Genomic DNA, 22205 nt, shown 5'->3' on the forward strand with positions numbered 1-22205 from the left:
TTGGTTTCTGGCACTGTTTGCTGAGATTATGTTCTGTTTACTCTGCATTTGTTACTTTGGCATAAAGAAAAGGGACAATGCTGCACCCTAGTGTCATTTCTAAAGGACTTGAAAAATGATTTCTGTCCCTTCTGCCATTTATAGATTTTGTGCTGTCAGTCTTTATAGTACAAATGTCAACTTTTAAGGCTTATATTCAGCTGTCCAAATACTGAAATTTGATGCAAGCACTTTTTAATGGACCTATCAGAGTCTCAGAACATTCGTATATGGGCCATTAGAGTTCATACTCTGTATTAAAGAGATTTTTTTTTTTTTTTTTTTTTTTTTTAGGAAAGCCACATTCACATTCTCTTACAGGGAGAACTGTTTCTGCATTTAGAAAGATTTATACTTCAAAGAACAGCAAGTACTTTGAAAGTGAAACTGAATGCTGTTAGCTCGTGACATTTTAGAGCATTCTTCAGAGCAGAGTCATAGTTAAATGGAAACAAAATATTGGCTTTGGAATAAGGAGAGCTGGGTTCCCTCCCATTCCTGATCTGTGGCTGAACTTTCACTGTGTGATTGATAAATTTCACTCATCCCTTCGTTTCCACATCTATAAAAAGGAAGTAATAATGACCTTTGTGTCTCAGGAGGTCATTATGGGATCAGAGGAGGCAACAGATTTAGAAATACTTTTGAAAGTTATTATATAGCTAGCTAGCTGGACATGTAACCACACATACATGTACACACAGAGGCACTCTGCTTTGCTCTTGGCCTACAGCTGCTCATACTACCCGGTTTATTTCAATATATTTGAAAAGATTTTAAATTATTACTAAGAATTTTTATAATTGATTCTAGATGATTGGCGATGATATGCAAAAAATATATAAAAATAGCTGAAAAGCTAAAAATGAAGCAAATAAAGTTCTTTCATAAGCATTCTCTTCTTCCTCTACCTATCCCATTCTTTCCAAGCATATATATATATATATATATATATATATATATCCTTTCATAATTAATAGTGGTATCTTTTTTCTTTCTATTCTTACTCTAGATCTTGCTATTAAGCAAATTTGTGTATTGCCCAAGTTGTCATTTCCCTTCACTTGTTCTGGTAGCTGTGTCCATGAGTCTGTCTTTATTTGCTTCAACACTGTAGCTCTCCCAGCATGTCCAACAGAGGTAGGATTACAGTGTCTTTTCCCCAGGCACCCAGTGACAGGTGCAATTACAATACAGGTGTCTGCTCTTCCCAGGTGAGGTCTGTGACCTGGGCTGTGTTGAGGGAAGGCAGGGGGAAAGAGAGCCTTACAGAGAGCCTGTGATGTTGACAGCCACATCTTCCTGAAACCTGGAAATCCCTTCGGGAGAACATATCTTCTCGATCTTTGTCCCAGTGAGTGCAGGCCAAGGAGAGGGCTCTGATGCAGGCTAGCACCATTTCTAACTGTAATTAAAATAATTTGGTCGGGGCATCTGGCTGGCTCGGTAGAGCATGCAACTCTTGATCTCAGGGTTGTAAGTTCGAGCCCCACATTGGGTGTAGAGATTACTTAAAAATAAAAGCTTAAAAAAAAAGTGTGGTGAATTTGAATAGCCGTATATTCTGTCCACTACACTATAACTTCTCAGTTTGGAGTTAGAGTCTATAAGTGAGATACCTAAGTTCTTGCACCCCCTGATTTCCCTTGTTCAAACCTACTTACTATCTATACATAGACTTTTTTTTTTTTTAAGATTTTATGTATTTATTTGAGAGAGAGTGGAAGTCAGAGAGATCATAGAGGGAGAGGGAGAAGCGGACTTGCCAATGAGGAGGGAGCTCGACTCAGGGCTAGATCCCAGGACCCTGAGATCATGACCTGAGCCAAAGGCAGACGCTCAACCAAGTGACTTACCCAGGCACCCCTATATACATACACTTTAAATAATATCTCCATGGTGCAGGGGCACGTGGGTGGCTCAGTCCGTTGAGCTCGAACTCTTGGTTTACGTTGGGTCGTGATCTTAGAGTGGTGGACGTGGCCCCCTTTGTCCCCCATCAGGCTCTGTGCTAAACATGGATTCTGCTTGTCACCGCCCCCCAATTCACGTGAGCTATCTCTTTCAAATAAGTAAATAAAATCTTCTTTTTAAAAAATCTCCATAGTGTATAAGTTGTATAAAGCCACTGACCTAATAACATTTCTGAAGAACCTCAAGTCACATATCAATAGGACTCAATAGTTTGTATTTTTAGTGTGGTAGTGATACATTGCCTGTGCATTTTAGATTAATAACATTATTTGCCTCTTACAATAATAATAATGGGTGGGGCATCTGGGTGCCTCATTTGGTTGGGTATCTGCCTTCATCTCAGGTTATGATCCTGGAGTCCTGGGATCCGGCCCCATGTCGGGCTCCTTGCTCATTGGGGGATTCTGCTGCTCCTTCTTCCACTGCCCCTCCCCTCTCTCATGCTCGCTCTCTCCGTCTCAAATCAGTAAAATCTTTAAAATAACAATGGGTAATGTATTGATATTGACAAGTACTGTGTGGCAGGCACTGTGCTATGCATTTCATATAAATTATCACTGTAAATTACGATTGTTAATAAATAAAGACAAGGAAGGCTATGAGGCTCACAGAAGTTAAGTAATTTGTCCTTACCTGCCAATTAGTGGAACCCAGAATTTGAACCCAGTTCTGCCTTTTCCAAAACCTATGCTTTTTTTTTTTTAATTTATTTTTCGTATTTAAATATAGTTGACATACAATGCCTGTACTGTTTCTGTATCACTTGATCCTCTCTCCATGTTTCTGACCCCAGAATAATTTTCGGGGGAAACATAAATGATATTGCCTTTATTTATTGCTTGCTCACTTTGGAATATCATAAAATAGTTTTGTAGGGGCACCTGGGTGGCTCAGTCGGTTAATCATCCGGCTCTTGATTTTGGCTCAGGTCATGATCTCAAAGTTGCGAAACCAAGCCCTGTGTCAGACTGTGCTCAGCCCAGAGTCTGCTTGTCTCTCTCCCTCTGTTCCTCCCCCCACTTGCTCACTTGCTCTCTAAAATAAATAAATAAAATCTTTTAAAACACAAAAATTACTTATTTTTAATATAAAATATATATAAACTAAATTAATTTGATTTGAAATTAAATGATAAAATAGTGTTTGCCTAGCACAGGATTAACATACCTTTTTAGCCTCTTTTTGGTCTGATTCTGATGTATGTAATTACTGTTTGGGGAATTATTCTTTAGCCCAAAGTGCAACCAAATTTATTTGTTAATGAGTCATGCTCGATGAGCATCATAAAAGCATGTCAATATGATCAGAATACAAAAAGCAGTCTTGGGCATAAAGGAAAATAATGCCTGTGTGGGCCTCCTACTCTGTCAGTATGTCAGGACTTACTGGTAATAATACTGTTTTCTCTTTCCGCATCCCCTCATACGTTTACTATGTGCCACCAGAGGATTCTCTTACCGCTTCCCGGTGAATTTTACAATGCTCCTGTGAGACGGCCCTCTACTCTGTGATCTCTGTATCGCAGGAGAACAGAGATGACCGACTGGCCAGTAACATCAGTGAGGGGCCCCCAGTATGCTGTGTACCCCATGCCTGCCTCTCAGACTTCACCATCATCTGAATTTCGACGGGGAAATAGCTTCAGCATGGCAGCTAATGATGCTAACGTTCACACCTGGTTCTTTTGTAGCGTAATTGGACTCCCAGGAGAAGAAGACTGGCCTAGAGATGTCGCCCTTCCCAGGCAGGCATTTCACGCAAAAGCTCCTCAGCCGATTGAGAAGTTTGTAACAGATATTGATGAACAAGGCAAAGACCTACTTCTGGTAAGTTCACCGGAGTCGGTCTATATGGTGCTGTTGAGGGACGTAACCTGTCCGCCAGGTGGTCCCCGGGGAGGTGGACGCAGCATTTGGCATCACATACCATAAACGCACAGAGCAAGAGGCCACAACCTCTCTTCAGCTTTCATTCCCACACCTGCGGGAGCTGGTGGCCTCTGACTCTGGAATACCTTCGCTTCCTGCAGAAAGAGAAAGAGTCTGATCCACACGCTTTCAGTTGGTCGTCTTTCAATGTTCATTTGAACGCAGCCACAGAAGCCTCTCGATTGATCTAGACACACGCTTTCCATAGGCAGTGAAGGTGGTGTGCAGGTAGAAAGTACCTCACCGAACATAAGGACTCGTGTTCTGTTTGAGAGTCAGACTCGTAATACTTGGCCTTCCACATCCTTCCCTACACTCAGGGGACAGACCAAAGGTAGAGGAGTGGACCTGTTGAGCTACCCTTGGTGTTCAGAACCCAGTGAGTAATGAGTGTATCCTTTCCCTACTACTGACAACCTTTGATATCTCACCAAGAAAGCGCTCCTGGACCTGGAGGCACCAGGGCTCCGTTCTGCCGAAGCAGTATACATTTCCGACGCAGACCAACGAGTCTGTAGGCTGTGGTAGAAATGTTCTTCTTTAGCTCTTCGTGGACACAGCCATTCATGGGTATGTTCGTAGAGCCATGGGGTCTCCCAGCGAAAGCCCTAATTCCATCTTCACCTGATGGCGGCTCGTTTTCCGGCTTACTCAGATTGCCTGCGCCGCCACGATACGGGGAAGGATGGCTTTATTCCCTAAGACACTCACTAAGGACTTTGACTCAGATCCTTGGAAATCAGTTATTATCATTAGAAAGGAGAATATAGTCTCCTGTACAGAGGCTCACTGTACCGACACACTTGCTGACTCACCTGCTGTTCAGGAAAAATTTTCCCGGGTTTCAGATAACAGACAAGTACTTGCATTACCTTAGGAAAAGGGGGTTTGATGGAATGTTTCATGTGGCCTGGCAGTGGAAAGCCTCCCGGAGTGTGAATGCTCTCTCAGTCCTGCTAAGAGCATCACCGGGTGTCTGCTTGTCTCTGCCTTGCAGGCCTTTTCTCCCCCTCGCTGCCTCTTTTCGGTAGTACTTTCTGCCCCCCTTAGCTGTGCCAGGCCCTTTGACTTCAGAACTTAAGCCAACTCATGGATGCTTTGAGCTCTAACCTCCACTGCTCACATTTGTTCTGTTAGTATTTCCTATATCGGATTCCTACAAGGAAGAATGTGGCTGACACACCTCACCTTTTTGCCAAGCCATGATAAGAGTTGCTGCCTAGAGCCGAGTCACCATTCCTGGTCCAGTCAGCTGTGCCAGGAAGGGACGATGTGTTTAAAAAACAAACAAACAAACAAACAAACGGCTGCCATGGGCTTTCCTTTTCAGCAAGAACTTTGAATGGAATGCTCCTCTTAGAAGATTCTGGACACAGAATCACAATGATAGCCAATTTTAGTAGTGAAGCATCCCACTCCTTCAGCTACTGGGATACCCAGAGACGGCTCAGGGTATCTGTTAATTCCAACATCAGGAGGAATCACCTTAAAATGTAAAGATAGCAGACAATGCCCCAGGCTCATTCAGTGTCTCCCACTAGTGGTGACTTTCCAAGTCATACAACACACGCATGCTCAACTAGAGAAGTAGCAGACAGAGAAGAAAAAGGCACAAAGAGACTACCAGAGACACAAAGCAGAGGGTGACAGTGTCAGCAGAGATTAGAAAAAACAAAGGAACAAGAAGCAGCCCCAGTGACATCAGGACTAGAAGAAACATAAGGATAAAACATAATAATTCAAGGGCATTCCAGGAGAGGACAGCCCAGGACCTCAAAGCTTAGAACTCCTGAAAGATCTTACTGTTTCCTGCTAGAGGGACACAGGGGAGGACTATGGAGCAGAAGAAAGAGAGCCGTCCAGTACCAGAGAGGCAGCTGAAACCCCAGCCATATTTGTTGCCTCTTTTCAAAGTGATTTAGTAAGGATGAAAGAGGGAAAGGTATTTCCGAAAGTTGTTTCATTTAAGAAACAGCATTTGAGTTTTAGCACTCTGAGAATTGTCCTTTATTTTATTTGAAAACAAGGCTGACACTCTAGTGTCTCAGCCGTGTACGGATGGATGTCTACCTTGGTGTTTACAAATGTTCTCACACACATAAGTAGTGCACAGTCATAAGACCATTCAGGGGGATGGTTATTTTTAACATCCAAAACCTACCCATCTTTATAAGTTTTGTCCCCTTTATCGTGGTTAACTTGGAGGCTGGGTACTTATTCTAAGTATGAAGTTCTTGCTAAAAAAAGTTTCTGCTGTCGAACTGTTTTCAGAGCCTTGAGGCACATACTAGGAGACAAGGGTTTTCCTTGGATTAGTATGCTTTTGCTGCATAACATACAACCCAAAAATCTCCCTGGCATACAGCAGTAAGCATTTATTTCTTGCTCACGGGTCTGCAGATTGGCAGAGACCACTGTGCTGCGGCCTGTGAGTCAAGGACAAGTGTTCTCCGTGTGTCTCATTCCGGGCCCCAGAACAAGAGGCCCTTTGGGTCCCTGGGGCATGTTTTTCTCATAATAGAAGGTGGATGCTCCGAGAAGGGCAAGCAGAAACACATGATGGCCCCAATGGCCTAGGCTTGGAAGGCACCCTGCTGCTTCTGTCCACGTTCCATTGGCCAAAGTAAGTTACATGGCCAAGGCCAACTCTAATAGAAGAAAGAATATTTCTTCCGTGAAGGGAGGGGTGGGAAGGAGGAGGATACGTGTTGAAAAATGATCCAGTCCATCACAGTAGTCAATTCTTGACTAAACAGCAGTTCCAGAAGTTCATTTTATCAGTTATTTGGCAAGTAAATTAGATTTTCTTGGAGAAACAAGATTCTTACACAAGACTTTGAATTAATTCTCAAGTCATCTAATTTCTCTGTTGAGGTAGAACACTGATGGGACTTAGCCACCATGTCTATCAATGTTTCTATAGGATTTAAGTATTAAGACTTCCAATTTGGGGCACCTGGGTGGCTCAGTCAGTTGAGCGTCCTGCCTTCGGCTCAGGTCATGATTCCAGGGTCCTGGGATGAAGCCCCAAAATGGGCTCACTACTTGGCAGGGAGTCTGCCTCTCCCTCTCCTTCTGCCCCTCCCAGACCATTGAGCGCAGGTGTGCGGGTGTGCGCTCTCTCTCTGTGTCTCTCCCTCCCTCTCAAACAAATAAATAAAATCGTTAAAAAAAGAAAGAGACTTCCAACTTGAGATTCTCACACACTCACATTAGGCTAAGGAGTTCTCCTCTCCACCCTCTTCCCAGCTCTAAGCCATCAGGATAGCTGTGGGGATGGGCTTCCTCCCTCACAGTCCTCTAGGGACATGTCTCTCTATCTTGAACATGTTCCCACAACTTTTTTTTTCTTTGTCCCTATGTCCTGGGGATTAAACTGGCTGCTTCCTTTTCTAATGTCACTACCTAATTTTCTCCTTCCTGGACTCTGGGGAAGAGAAAACTCAGGCTCAAGGATTTTGCCCCTGCTCTACTGTCATGAGGGAATCCAGCCCATGTAAAACTTCTCTTAGATGTTTATTGCTATTAGAGACAGTAGGACCATTCTAGCAATAAGCTCCTTCCTCTGCTCGCCCTTTGGTGCTTTTGTTTTCAGGAGACGTTGTGAGAAACCGCCATCCACGGACTGGTGGGGAGCCCAGCTTAATTAAGATTTCAGGAGACCCAAAAATTTGCCTGGAATTATATATAGAATTTTCCAGGTCAGTAGTGTTCAACAGAATGTTAGAGAGGGTCCTAATGTAGTCAGGACCTGACTGAGACTCTGAGCTCCTCGAGAGCAAAAACCCAGGTTAAATGGACAAGGTCAGCGTAACCATGGTAATGTGAAGTCTTTAGATGACAGATAGGACTGAAACTGATAGACATTTCAGGTCCCCAGCTCACTGCAGTGTGCACTGCATTACACGGATGGGGAAGCCGGTAGGGTTTTTCTGCTCCTTGTGTGTCCTGGGTGATGGGTGGGTCTGACTCATCCTTCACTAGTGCTGGCCACCTGCTAGGTACTGTGGAGGTGTTGGTGGAAAGACAGGAAGAGGATTTGAAGGACACCCAGGATTGGAGTGGAATCGGAGCTGAGGTTAGGGAAGCGCTCCGCCTGCTTGATGGTGAATCGGCAGTTGGGGAGTAGAGATTGCTGCTCCAGAGGTTGGCGTTCCCCCGCTTTGACCTTCTGCCTGCACTTGGGCTGACAGCCCAGAATAGAGTTCGGTACCAGAACTGAACCTGGAGGATGGTCCAGCCCTGGGGCAGAGTCCTTAGCTGGCTGGTGGATTGAGAAAAGTTGGTCCTAGGGGTTGGCCCTTACTTGCCCCCTCCGTAATAGAGAACATCTTTATTTCCTGGTTTAAAATGTATTTCCTTTTTTGTTTCTTCTGTTGTTGGTTTGGTTTAGTTTTGATTATAGAAATATGTCAGAAACTGTTAATGATTAATTAGCCTTTTACCCCTGAGCAAGGTAACCCCCCTTCCACTCCTGACTCATCAGTAAACCTTGGGGGAGGGTAAAAAGTTTAAAAGCTTAGTCCTGACTGTAGCACTAAGTTGGCTAGCATTAGAAAAATCACTATCTAAATAAAGTTGTATACATACTACAATAATAATAGTATATTTTAAAGGATACGGCGTGGGTTGAAGGGAAAGCCTGGGGAGGTAACAGTCCACAGGCAACCCAAAAGCTGTTACCTTTTCCTGAAGGGCAGTTTATACCTTGAGGTCATATATAAGACGGCTGTATCTATACCTTTTGTTTAGTGTCCTTTTTTTTAAGGTTTTTTTTTTTTTTTAAGACTTTATCTGAGAGAGCGCAAAAGCAGGAGAGATCACAGAGGGAGAAGGAGAATCAGACTCACCGCTGAGCAGGGAGCCCAATATGGGACTCAATCCCAAAACCCTGAGATCATGACCTGAGCCAAAGACAGACACTTAAGCCAACTGAGCCACCCGGACACCCCCTTATTTATTTTAGAGAAAGAAAGAGAGAGCGAGCAGGAGCAGGAGGCGGGGGGGAGAGAATCCCAAGCAGACTCCCTACTACGCATGAAGTCCAATGAAGGGCTCCGTCTCATCACCGTGAGATCATGACCTAAGCCGAAACCAAGAGTTGTCCGCTCAGCCAACTGAGCCCCCCAGGTGCCCTGTAGTGTGCCTTGAAGTAGATGCTTGTTCTCTTTCTAAACACACTTAATTCATGTAGTGAATACATGTGTAACTGTCTAAACATATGATTTAGATGGACATGTTTTACATTAATCGATGATTCTTCTTTATCACAGAAGTGCTTAACATTCAATCCAGCCAAAAGAATATCAGCCTACAGTGCCCTGTCTCACCCATACTTCCATGACCTGGAGAGGCGCAAGGAGAACCTGGACGCCCGTCTGCCACCCAACCAGAACAGCTCAGACATGAACACAGCCTAAGGCCCCCGCCACTGCCTTGTGCTGATCACCCGGAGAACACCCTTGGTGGCTGATGCCACCCCTCCCTCACCCTGAGTAAGCCCCAGCAGAGCTGCTGAGGATCACTGGCTGGGGACCTTCTAGTTGCCGTCTTCTGGACGGGCTCTGCTTCTCCATGGAAACCGCTTAGTTTACTGTTTTGAAATCAATGCAAGAGTGATTGCAGCTTTATGTTCATTCGTTTGTTTGTCTGTCTGTTTGTTTCGAGAACCTGGAAAAATTCCAGAAGAAGAGAAGCTGCTGACCAATTGTGCTGCCATTTCATTTTTCTAACCTTGAATGCTGCCAGTGTGAAGTGAGCAATCCAGGCACAGCTGAGTTATGATGTAATCTCTCTGCAGCTGCCCTAGCCTGATTCGGTACTTTTGAGTGAGAGTGTGTGTGTGTGCGTGCATGTGTGTGTGTGTGATTCTTGTTCTCTTAAAGTGTTACTTTCTGTAAACAACAAGAAGAATTGAATTTGAAAGACTCAAAGCGACCTATAAATAACAGGTTTCTGTTGACTACAGGTGATTTATCAGAATGGGCTTCTTGAATTAGAAAGTTGAGCTCATGTCCTCAGAATTTCATGGTCAAAAGCAGTAAGTTTGCTAGCATTAAAAGGTTCACTATCTAGATGAGGTTTTATACACACAACAAAAGGAAAAAAAAATACTGGTATCTTTTAAGAGACCTGTTTTTTTAAAGCATACATTCTAGTTACTCTTCCAAAAAAGCTGAATTTACTCAGTATAAGTCCATTTTAACTTGTTTTATATGCTTTTATTGTTTATTTTTGAAAAATACCCTTATAAGCTTTTTCTTACTTGCTATAGATTTAGGGAGTATACCTCAAATAGGTAAAATTTGTCAAAAAAAAAATTAGAGAAAGCCTTTATTTCCTGATTTGAAATCTGTTTCCTTCTTGGGTTTTGTTGTTACTTTATTTTGCTTTTGATTTTAGGAATTTGTCAGAAACTGTTTGCTGTCTTGGTGTGGAGAATAGTTCTCTCTGACCAGAGACAGGAATACCATTTAAGTTTTCCCTATTACACTGTACATTTTGTACCATGCACTGCCTTGTTTGCAAAGTGTCCATCCTATCTATCCCCCAAGACCTCTAATATATAGTACTACCATTACATAACTGATAACAGATTGCCCACACTTTTCACAAACACCTCCTGCTTGCTTGCTTTCAGTGGCCCTTTTGTGAATACTTAGATTCAGATTGTGGTTTGTGGCTCCGATTTTGCGATCCTAACAGGGCCCCCCCAGTATGTCCTCATTCTCATGCAATCTTCCTACCTGGCATTCATTGTTGTTATCTAGGCAGTGAGTAGAGGACTGGTTCTTCTCTTATCACCAGCACATAGATTGCTTTAAACAGTTACTTAGTGTTTTACAATTTTTGTAGAATATATTGTCAGTTAGAATCAGAGGGAATGTCTTTAACTGTTGTTTAGAAATCTATATCTACTCTCTAAAATGATCTTTTCTCCATCCCCCAGGCTGTGCTCATTCCTAGTGCCTTGTGCCTACTCCTCCTCTCTGTAGAGCCAGCCTGACCTGGGCATTGTGAACAGCTTTATTTTTTTCTCTTGCCGTTTTCTCTACTGTTCTTGATGTTCCAGTGTCATCTCTGCCTTATATGTGATTAGTGCTCAAAGACACAGAGATTAAGCATCTTTCTGGAAGTTTAGCTGTCTTTGCTTTCTGACTCGTGATTTGAGTGCGTGCAACAGTTAGACTATGTTTAGAGTTAGGGTTTTCAAAAAATGAACATTGCTTCCCTCAGTAGAAAATGTTCCAGATGATGTTTATATGTTGTCAAGCCTTCCTGAATTCTTCACAGCTCAGTATTTCTATACTACCATCTTGAGCAAGAAAAAAATTAGGAGACTTTTCTCCTGGAAAGCTTTTTTTGGGGTGGGAATTACTCTTTTTTAATATATACGTTGTTTAACATTTTTCTAACTCAGTAACTTGAAGGGCAGGAAGATTTGTCTAAAACCGGATACAAAATGAGAAGATGGGCCATATGACTGTTTTACGCTTTCTTCATTGTTCACAATATTGATTATGCTTTGTTATCCCTTATAAATGCTTGAGATATAATGAATCCAGAGCCTGGGGGTTGGGGGGCGATGTCTCTCTTGGAACAGTGAGCTCTGCTTTTCCTTTGACGGCAGGTCAGAATAACAAGACATTTTTGCTGGGGCCTAGACATTAGAGTTTTAAAACTCACTGCACTGATTCGTCATGTGCTTTGTGTTTCACATTCACGATCAGAGTGTACATAATTTGACTCTCCTTTTTTAAGTTTTTCCTAAGTTCTCTCGAGAAAAATGCAGCTGTTCTAAACTGGAATTTTTCAGCATTCTTGAGAATTTTAAACAAGTAGAGAGCCCCACTTTATTTCTAGCATATACTTTTGGTTCATTTCTTGGTAGTGTTTATTTAAAAAAAAAAAAAAAAGGCACAAACAGTTTCAGCATTGGATACTTGCAGATTATCCTCGGAGAGGCAGGAGGAGGAGGCACCTCAGCCTCTCTGAACTTTCAGAGTCTGACCCCAGCTCTTCCATGCGTACTTCTTGGGAGTTGAATGATTACCCTCTGCTTTATGTCTTGTATATCTGGCCTACCCATTCTCGAATGCAGATCCCACAGAAGCACCCTTAGCATTAGGGCACCTGGACACGTATAGCAGCATAGGACGTGACTGAATACAGCTTATTCTTCTGTGACATATGGTTTCAAAGGTCTTTGCCAAAAGTGAAGGCATGGTTAGCTGCAAAGGCCACACTGCCCCAGGGGTATACTGAAGCCTCTTATAACAGGAAAAATCTGGGGTCAGATTGAAAATCACGTTCGCATTTCATAAGAGAACTGGTGCTGGCCTGTGGCTGCTGGTTTCTACGTGACAGTTGTTCTGGTGGTCCAGGCACTGTGGGAACTGTGGTGTAGGCTGGAATTCTAACAGTCCCACTGAAGAATAAAAGAGACACCTGTCCGTTTCAGCATCATAAGCTATCATGTGGCAAAGGAAATAAGGCCTTAATCTTCTAACCTTAAAAACATAGCTTCCAAGAGCTGTTAAGAACCCAGTGCCTTGGCGCCTCCCACTTTTGTCTCTCCTTTAAAGTGGACAGGAACCTAAGAAGCAAAGAACCTGTTTTGGACAAGAGCTCCGAGCCATTTTATCCCTCTGTATTCTCATGATTTTGTCTCAGGAATCGCACACTAGGAATGGCACACTTTTCATTTAGCCCATTGTGTCTTATGGAAAAATAGTTCAAAGTATTTACCTCAGAGTAGAATCCTTACCTTTTTAAGTAAAAATGAAAATTTCAGAATGCACGGGATATAAAGAGAATCTGTACCCCTTACTAAAGATTTTATCTTTAGTTTGATGACTCCAGAATGCGGTACTGTCCATCTTGGGAAAAAACCTAAATAGTACCAAACATTGTGAACCTTCAATTATGTATTAAAATTGAGCTTTTAACTACAGCTGCTTCTCTTAAAAGTGGTGCCTATTAAAGTCAGTAATGTAATCCTCATTCCTTTATGGAAATTAAAATCATGTAAGCTTCTAATACAAACATTAAAATTCTGCTCTTCAAATAATTGCTTCTTATAAGTGACAACTGGACTATTTGTATGATAAGCACACAAGAGAGTGTCTAACATTTTCCAAAAGCAGGCTTTTGTTGCATCATCAGGTCTAAGAAAGAGTAATAGTAAAAGTTAACAAGCCACTGTAATTACTTAATTGTGTTAGTACAGAAACTATAGAATATTTACCTTGGAAAGAAAATGTTGAAACATTATAAATTCTGAGGTATTGATAGAATTCAGAAGAATGCATGTTTTACATTGTGACATGTTAAAACAGTGTCTTTATTTTATAAAAATAAAGATGTGACATGATTTCAAAATCTTTAAAAGTCCTAAAACAGTGGACAATGGATAGAGGAAATTCAGAAAAAAGTGAAGGTTTTCAAAAAAGGGTAGTTTCAAAGTTAGATATATTTTGAAGGATAGATATTAACAAATATATTGTAAGAATTTATATTACAGTCCCCTGGCAACTATGAAATCGATATGTTCTAAAACATGTCTTACAGAAAAGCTGTTCCAAAGCAGTTGCCATTTTAATTATCAGCCTGAAGAAACTAAACTACCTGTACTCCTTTCTTAGTTTGTGGGAGGAAGCAGCTAGGAGAAGCTACACTTGTTATACAAGCCTAAGAGTGTTTGTTGTAAGAAATACATATACATACTGAATTTTTAAAAGGCACGTTTCCTGTGCCACCAGGATTTTTTTGAAAAACTGAAGCCCAAATCATGTGCATCCAGTACAATTCAGATGTATAACTAGAAACATAGCTATGTGCTCCTTCCCCACCATGGAGAAACTTCTCGAGGCTACCCAAAAGCCTATCCAGCAATGTGAGCCCCCAGACAATTAACAGTGGTGTTTTCCTCCACAAGCACAAGAAAACAGCATTTTCATTTCTTATCCATGCAGTTTTCAACCTCTTTGTGTTACATACCTATATCTCAAGCATTTCTAACTTGTACTTTTTCAGAAAATAAACCACAAGGTTCCTCTGGCCTTTTCTATCTTCTGATGTTTGTATACAGCAGATATGTGAAAGAGGAGGGGTCTGATTTTAAGTGTTGTTGTTTTTTTTTCTCAGTTGTTTGTTTGTCTTAATGAATATGAATCAGCTTTTTCAAAATGTTTTCTATTTCTTAGCATTCCCAGGGAGTTTAGATAAATGCATGAACTTCCATCAACATATTTATGTTTCCTTTGATACTGGTGCTCGGGCCTTCAGGAAGAAAACAAGAGCCTCTTGAAAACTTATACAGGCTTTTTATTTTTTTTCCCCCAAGCATCTACTTAAAGACTATTACTGCAATTTGAAGGTTGTAAGGTAGGAAAGGGAAACGATTTTTCTTGCAAATGTCTGTTTTAAATTTCACACTGACCTAAGACATGGGCTTTCTTGTTTCATTCCAATATATTCCACAAGGTGGCACTTTCGGGGGGAGGGTGGAATCTGAGTAAGGCTAAAGAGGTACTTTGCAAGACTTCATTCTAACTTTATTTTTCTGCACATATTTTACTCTTGCTTAGCACTTGTTTTTTGGGGATGATTGACCTTGATATTTTAGTTATTCGCTAGGTTCTGAACAATTGTCTGAAGGGGAGTTGTACTTGAGAGTGAATAATACACCCATTTTGATCACTTAAGTGCATAAAGAGAGCCAAGACCTATTTTCCAAGAAGCATTTTTTTTGAGGTACCTAATTACCTCACTCTTCTAGGTGCAGAAGTTACAAAGATAGATAGACTTAATAGTTAAAAGGCAACACTCACCTGTGACCTGGATAGTTTCCTTAGGAGTGGAAAACTCCTGTGGCCTCAGCCAAAGTACCTGTACCCCCGTCTGGTGTTTTCCCCTTTCGTACCATGATGTCTTTATACATTGATTAAAATTTTAAATCCTCATTTAGAAATCAGGTGAGTAAAATAAGTAACATTGGTATTTAAATAGACAAAATGATTTTTTTCTGAAGAATTGGCCATGCTGAAACAGAGCCCTTATACACTAAAAGGCATGGTAATTTCATCACACGTGTAAATTCACAAGAAGTGCAATTTTGTAAAAATCCTGTCCAAGCATGTGAGCATAATAACCTAGGAGTATATTTACATAAATCTTTCATTTCTCCACTTGGGAAGTTCTTTGACAACTTTCTCTCTGTATCTATATAGAGATATACCCATACACTGCTATGTTTTAATTCACAGGTCTACTCAGAGACTGATCATCCCCCAGATGATTTTAGGTAATTTTAGAAATCCTTTTCCTCAGTAAGTGTTAATTTAGGAGGAAGACAGTTATAGTACTTTTCAGAGTTGCCTTAGCACGGTAAAACAAAGGCAGTTTACTCCTCCTGCGGGGTGGAAACTCCATAGTGCTTGCTTAACTTGCCTGCAGAGTAGCCGGCAGGCAAGTCTCACTAATACATTCTAAATCGAAACACCGCACACACTAGGGGCTGGCCAGAGCTCTGTGGGGACTCCTCGGCCTTATCTGTCTTCTCAAAACCCCACCAAAGTAGAGTCCAATTTAAGCCTCTAAATGGAAAGCCGAATTCAGACCTCGAATTTGTTACCAGTTGGGCCAGTCTGAACTCAACTTGCTCGTGGTCAGCACTAGACGCCCATCTGAAACCCCCCCCACCCCCCACAGGGTACGCCGCGCGGTCACCCCGCCCCTTTGGCAGTCGAGTGGTAGTGGGCGGAGCTGGCTGGGACCTGAAACCTAGTACACACCCGGCGGGGTACGGTCGGCGGTCCATGTGCCCTGCTGCTGTCTCAGAGAGGCATCTGTTCTGCAGTCCTAGGAAGTAGAATGTCCCTAGAAGCAAACGGGTGTCTTCTGTGCATAAATAAAGTACAACACAATTCTTTGAAAGTTCGGGTATAGTAATAATAGTATAATAAAGAGATGCCGCTCTGTATGAAGCATGTACCGGGCATCTCTCAGGCGCTAAGCTCAGCTTTTTTTTTTTTTTTTTTTCTTTAAGAGAAGATGTATAATTACAAGAAAGATTTTTTTATTTTTTTATTTTCTATCATTCTACATATATGGTGGCAAAAGATATGTGTGGAAAAGTTTTGTTTTGAAAATTTGTTTATTTTCTGCCTTGGCGAAAGCTCCTCACTCTCTAGTTTCTACTTTCTACTTTGCCTTTTTTTGGAGGGGGGGTGTCAAATAGCTAAGGGTAAATAAACCAATTATCTCACATAGTAGGAGATTTTCCTGTTTAGAGGACCTTGTGTATGAATTGTTTCATCAAGCAAGTAACTCCTCTACCTTAGGACTTTGGATTGTCAAATACAGGTTTCCTTGATAAAGGGGGCATATAACTACATATTGCAGTAAGGACCTATTACTGTAGCACTAAGGAGTGAGCATAGAGCCACACACAGTTACTTAATTTCTAACGCTCTGTGGTTTCTGGCCAAATTCTGCTGACATGCTTAGGTTACAGTCCTGAAGATACCCATCGTACTTGAAAGTTTCTAATCTTAAGTTTTTTTGAAATGCAATAATATGTATTAGTTAGCAATACTTCTGTGATCACCAGCAACTTCTAATTTAACCTTGAAGTCTGAATAATGAAAATAGTTCCCAGCAGTAATACAGTTCTTGAACTGCCCTCCCCCACTACCAAGTACATTATACAGCTTCTCAGTTTGGTCCTGTGTTTGCAACAACATCCACGTGAATATTACAGTTTCTCACTTATTTTGTATTCATGTGTTTTACTATGACCAATAGTAAATATATTAGTTAGTACTTGGGATGAATAGCAGCAACTACCCCTAAAATCAGCACTTATCAAGGTGGAGAATTTCTATTTCAAGTTGTTCTACACTTGCATAAATTATTTCTATTATTATTCATGTATGTTATTTATTTCTGAATCACACTAGTCCTGTGAGAATACAGCTGAAAGGAAATGGCATTAGGTTTCACATTTAATGTTCATTATCAGGTCTTGATAGAGCTAAGTAAATTAAAATTAGCCGAAGCCCCGAAAGCACTGCATGCATTTTAACATGATGAGTAGAATTCAAGTCTGTAGGGGTAGTATTTTTGTGTCTAGGTGTTTTACCATTATGTAAAGGAATAAAGCAAATGACTTTGTAGTTCTTTTGTCAGAGACGTATAGTGTGAAAATACAGCAAAAAAATTAAAACCAGATAGAAAAGCATCCAATACTGCCTTAATCTGGGAACTAGGCCACACGGCCATCAGAGTAAGATGCCAGGCAGAGACAGGTGCCTGGCTGGTGCCTTCTCATATCTGGCCTTGAGAAGCTTCCTCCCTGCGAGCTTGTGCCCTCAGTGGTTGTCCTGTGCAGTAGTGGGAACAGGTAGTAGCTGTTACAGGGAGAACAGTGTGAGAGTTTCCTGTAGAAGCAAACTGTCAACTTGTGCCTTGGGGCTTCCAGAATGTGTCAGATGGAGAAATTCAAGTTTCTGCGCTGCAAGCAACTTGGTTTTGTACAGAAGCAGTTCAGTCTGGTAACAAACCCAAGGACTGCACGGACAGTCGTCAGCAGTGGGTGTTAACAACCAACAGTCCCCAACACCTCAGAAGCTTGTGGCATTTCTGGTTATTTTAGGTTTTGATCTGAAGGTTCATTGGCAAGTGTTTGGTATAGAAGAGCAGTATGTGTTAAGAAAAGCACAATATTGGTTCCTGTAGAGTGCAGATTAGATCTAGAGGGTTTTATAGGATTACCATGTCAGAGATGTGTCAGTGCATGTTTTCACTGTAAAGTGTTTTAGTGTAGTGTTTCTGCATTCCCATAGGGCTTAGTTAAAGCTTTAGTCTAGGTTTTCAGCAAGGCTGTCCTACCCAGTAAGCTTTTTTTTTTTTAACTTTTATAATAGAAAATGTGTTAAATGTAGAAAAAAAAAATCTTAATTTGGACATTTGACCTGTTGGTTTCTGTGTTTGAAATCACGGTTCTGGAGATGTAGAGATTGTGTGCATGCGCATGTCAGATACTAATCTAGGCTGTGTGAACCAGCCCAGGATGACCAGTGCCCTCCCTTCCCCTGCATCCTCCCTCCCTCCCGCTGAGGTGCTCCCTGCCCCCATCTGGCCTGTCTGCGTGGTGCTCTTTATCCTCTTCTGCCGCTCTTTGGGCAGCGGGGACATGATGAGAGGGAGGCTTCAGGCATCACAGGTGTGCCTGCTCAGGCTTGGCCACCACTATTACTTGACCTTTGGCTGGGCACGAAGTGTGCTTACAGCACCAATCCCAAATGCCCTCTGGCATGTTTGTGTGCATCTTAACTTCAAAACCAAGTCATCCTACAGAGCATTCAACTTTGGCTGTGGTACAAAGAAACGAAACAAGACTATAAACCACATTCCAGGCTGCTGTTTTCTGTCCATCTATAGGCCGTAGTTTTACCGTATTTCTTCGTACTTGAAACTCATTCTGCTATTTTAATATCAGGGTACAAACTTACAAGGGTGCATGTTCCTTAAAGGTGCAAAATGACTCTCATTCCGTTTGCTCAGATCGCTACAGAATGCTGTTTTGGTGCTTTGTATTGAGCAGGTCAAAGGAGCGGTATGGAAATCACTGGAACACAGTCTTACGAGAATGTTGGCCGATGGCTTGGTATAGATAGTGCTTCTGCTCTTCTCTCCGTAGGTAAGGTTGAGAGTTACCACACTGGCCTGTTGGGTTCACGTGGGTATCCTTTCTCACAGAGTACAGAAACCCTGTGCTCTCCCCATATGGGGGTGTGCGCAGCTCTTTGAAAGCAGAGACCTTCCTATGTACCAGATCATTTAGCCCCCAAAGAGAAGTGGCCATGGGTGTAGATAGGAGCAGAATGGGAAGGGCTCTCTTGCTCTGGCAAGCGACCCTCCATACAAAAAGCTCTCCTGGGACAAAAAAAAAAAAAAAAAGCTTATATGTAAAGTTACCCCCTTCATAGCACCCTGAGCTAAATGATCTTGCTTTTTTCCCTTTAGGTAGATAAAAATACAGGTCAGTTTATCTAGACTCTTCCCACCTGAAGAGGAAAATAGAAAAGTAGATTTTTTGTATCATGTAAGATATATAATCCAAGGACTACCCAAACTTACATTAAATCCCCCATCACTAGCAATCTGTTCTAAAAAGTAGCTCAAGTCAAAGATGCTTAAATGACCTGGACTGCCCGAGGTCAAGGGCAGTCATTCTAGCATGCGCCTTACTCTAGGACTCACTTGGAGAGGGACAGCTGCCAATGTTGACTCTGTTGCAATGGCAAAGGTAACATGTCAGAAAATCTAGAGGGTTGCAGATCACAAATCCTTTGGAAACTGGATGTCTTACTGGGTGCTAGAATGCAAATTTAGGTATTTATTGTTGGGTAATCGAATTCATTGTTTTTTAAGAATTAGTGTTGAAACATCACTGTCCAGTTCATTGTTTTCACATATGCACAAGCTAAATTGAAGCAAAAAGAGAATGGTTTGTATATTTGTCATACCTTTTGTATTTCTTACAATAAAAATATTGGTAGCAAATAAAAATCATAAAAACAGCCATCTTAGACTGCTTTCTTGGGAATGAATTATTGTCACTGCTCTTTTTACTTAATGTAAAATGAATATAATTACAGTAAGTAAAGTAACTCATAATTAAATAGCAAGTTTTAGCAGAATGTGTTTAAAACTTTCATTGTAAGAGACTCAATTTCAGGTTTCAGATGTTTTTAAAAACTAAATAGCGGCTCATTGAGCTTAAAGCCGCAGTAACAAATGTAAGCTCTTACTAGTTGATCATCTGAACGCTGACAGCATAAAACCGAGTAAAGCATGGCAGGCCTTTCCAAAGCTTCCAGATGGGGACCATGAAAAGGTTTGTGTAACCAGCTGCTGATAACCTGGAGATGAGCAAAGGGTTCACACTGGAAGTGGTACTTGAGTGCACTCAGCCGAAAATCAATGTCTCCCAAGCATACAAGCAGAAATACTGTGCGTGTGCAATGCATGCAGTGATGTAAGCACAAGCAGTAAGATTGGTGAGGCCACCCCTGGGGCCGTGGTTGTTAACATCCAGGTCATAACCTACAGAGAGAAATCCAGTCTCACCACAGGATCTGGTAGCCACATGCACGAGCTGATGCACACATGTATATACTGGGAACTTAGATCTCACGAAATGATGCTGAGTGCCTCGCTTCTCTTTTCTCTTTTATTATCCTTCACTCTGAAAACACTGGTGGCAACCCACTAAACTGATTTCACAACCCCACTAATAGGCGGTGACTTAATAATGTTTGAGAACAATTAGTAAGGGGAGGTGGGTATGTGTAGGGGTTTTGAGGTGATGTTGGAAAGGTTGAATATATAAAGGGATTTTGGAATCCATATAAAGGGATTTGGAACCAGTGAAAGGTGTTAAAGAGGAAGACCGTTTCTATTAATGTGTGTTCCTCTTGGTTCAACTGCTTATATACTGACACAGGGTGATAAGCTGATATAGTATACAATGAATCAGAAGTGTTGCCGTCTGATATGGCCCTGTCTTCGTGTATATCAGGTACCCTTTTAAGATTTGTTTTAGAGAGCACATGCAAGTGTGGTGGGGGAGGGGGTGGTGGGACAGTGGGAAAGAGAGAGTCTTGGGCAGACTCCCCTCTGAGCACGGAGCCTAACGCAGGCCTCCGTCCCAGGACCCTGAGCTGAAATCAGAAGTCAGCCGTTTCATTGACGGAGCTACCCAGGTGCCCTGATACCAGGTATTTTTTAATTAGTCCTCCAGGACTTACCTTAATTTTGTTTAACAGGCCCTAAATTACATTTTAAAATTTGCGTGAAATATTCGGGGGGGGATAATATAGAAAATCAAGATGATGGTGGCTGGCTCAGTTGGAAGAGCATGTGACTCTTGATCCTGGGGTCATGAGTTCAAGCCCAACATGGGAATGTAGAGATTTCTTCAATAAATAAAACCTCAAAACGTTTTTTCAATTAGCAATAATCGCGCCTCGGATAAACCTCATTGGCTACGATACTGCCACTGCGCAAAGCTCAAAACATTTTTTAAAAAAAGAAATAGAAAGTTTTTAGATTAAGGCATAACTACACGTATTTCCACAAGCCGTGGGCATCTGCAGTCAGGTTTGACTAGACCATTTACATCAAAGCAGCGTACAGAACGATCCTTCACTTGATCCCTAGCTATCTCTGCTATTCTAACTTAGAACATTCCATTAAAAGGCCAAAGGCCTTTGCCACTGATTTGCCCTTGTATCGACCCAGTTTACCTGCTCTCTAGGGAAGAACTCATGGCAGGGATGGGCCCCAGGAGGTCCTATTTGTTCTACAAATGCCCCCTTTTTTTGGATGTAGCAAATGGAACAACCATCATATCCCATGGAATGTGGGACCAAGAGATAGTGCGTCCATCTCTTAGGTGTCTGCAAGTGCTACCTGTAAACTCAGAGCCGCAGATAGCTGTTTTTCTTGCTGTGTGCACGGGGACCCTGAGGTGCTGGCCTAGGGAGGGGGCTGGTAATGTGCAGAGGCTGAAGCCAGACAGCTTTCTGACTCATCTTCCCCAGGCTTGGGAACTCCCCATATCCTTATAATGAAGTCTGTCTCTAGCTTCTTTTTTTTTTTTCCTCCATTGAACTTAGGTAGCTTGGGGAAATTTCTGTCAATTGCTGCGGAAGTCCTAGTACAGCTCCCTCTCCCCTCTACCAGTACTATAGCTTGAGGCCGCTGCTCTGCACTGTAATTTCAAGCTACTGGAAAGCTAAGTACAGGGGCGCCTGGGTGGCTCAGTAGTTGGGTGTCTGCCTTTGGCTCAGGTTGTGTTCCTGGGGTCCTGGGATTGAGGCTTGCATGGGCTTCCTGCTCATCGGGAAGCCTGCTTCTCCCTCTCCCACTCCCCCTGCTTGTGTTCCTTCTCTCATTGTCCCTCTGTCAGATAAATAAAATCTTAAGAAGAAAAGAGAGAAAGGAAAGCAAATCTAAACTAAGTGCAAGAGTAGTGTCCTTATTTAAGTGTGGGTAAAAGCAATGCTAGGGGAGCCTGCGCTTTTCAAATGGGAATTCCCAGAAACCTGGAGTATACAGTGGGGAGAGAATACAAAGCCACAGATAAAAAGATCTACTTTCTTCAAGCATCAATTTTGCTTAAAAGAGAAAAATGGTTTTCATTGAAGAAAGATGCTTTTTTAAGTATATAAATGGTGGAATAAATGCAAAATT

General features: G+C 41.9%; 1 protein-coding gene and 1 pseudogene across 1 annotated transcript in view; one reads left to right on the forward strand and one right to left on the reverse strand.

Moving 5' to 3' along the window:
• The window catches only part of CDK6 (cyclin dependent kinase 6), a 232642-nt gene extending 217966 nt beyond the window's left edge, over positions 1-14676 (forward strand). The window contains exons 6-7 of the mRNA XM_032305106.1: positions 3704-3839; positions 9215-14676. Coding sequence (XP_032160997.1) covers positions 3704-3839; positions 9215-9361 — 283 coding nt within the window. The 3' untranslated portion in view covers positions 9362-14676. The remainder of the gene's footprint in view (positions 1-3703; positions 3840-9214) is intronic.
• A 6226-nt stretch (positions 14677-20902) lies between these two features.
• On the reverse strand, positions 20903-21021 carry LOC116569703 (annotated as a pseudogene).
• Positions 21022-22205: the final 1184 nt, after the last annotated feature.

The sequence above is a fragment of the Mustela erminea genome, chromosome 11 (assembly GCF_009829155.1).
Source record: "Mustela erminea isolate mMusErm1 chromosome 11, mMusErm1.Pri, whole genome shotgun sequence".
NCBI classification, from domain to species: domain Eukaryota; kingdom Metazoa; phylum Chordata; class Mammalia; order Carnivora; family Mustelidae; genus Mustela; species Mustela erminea.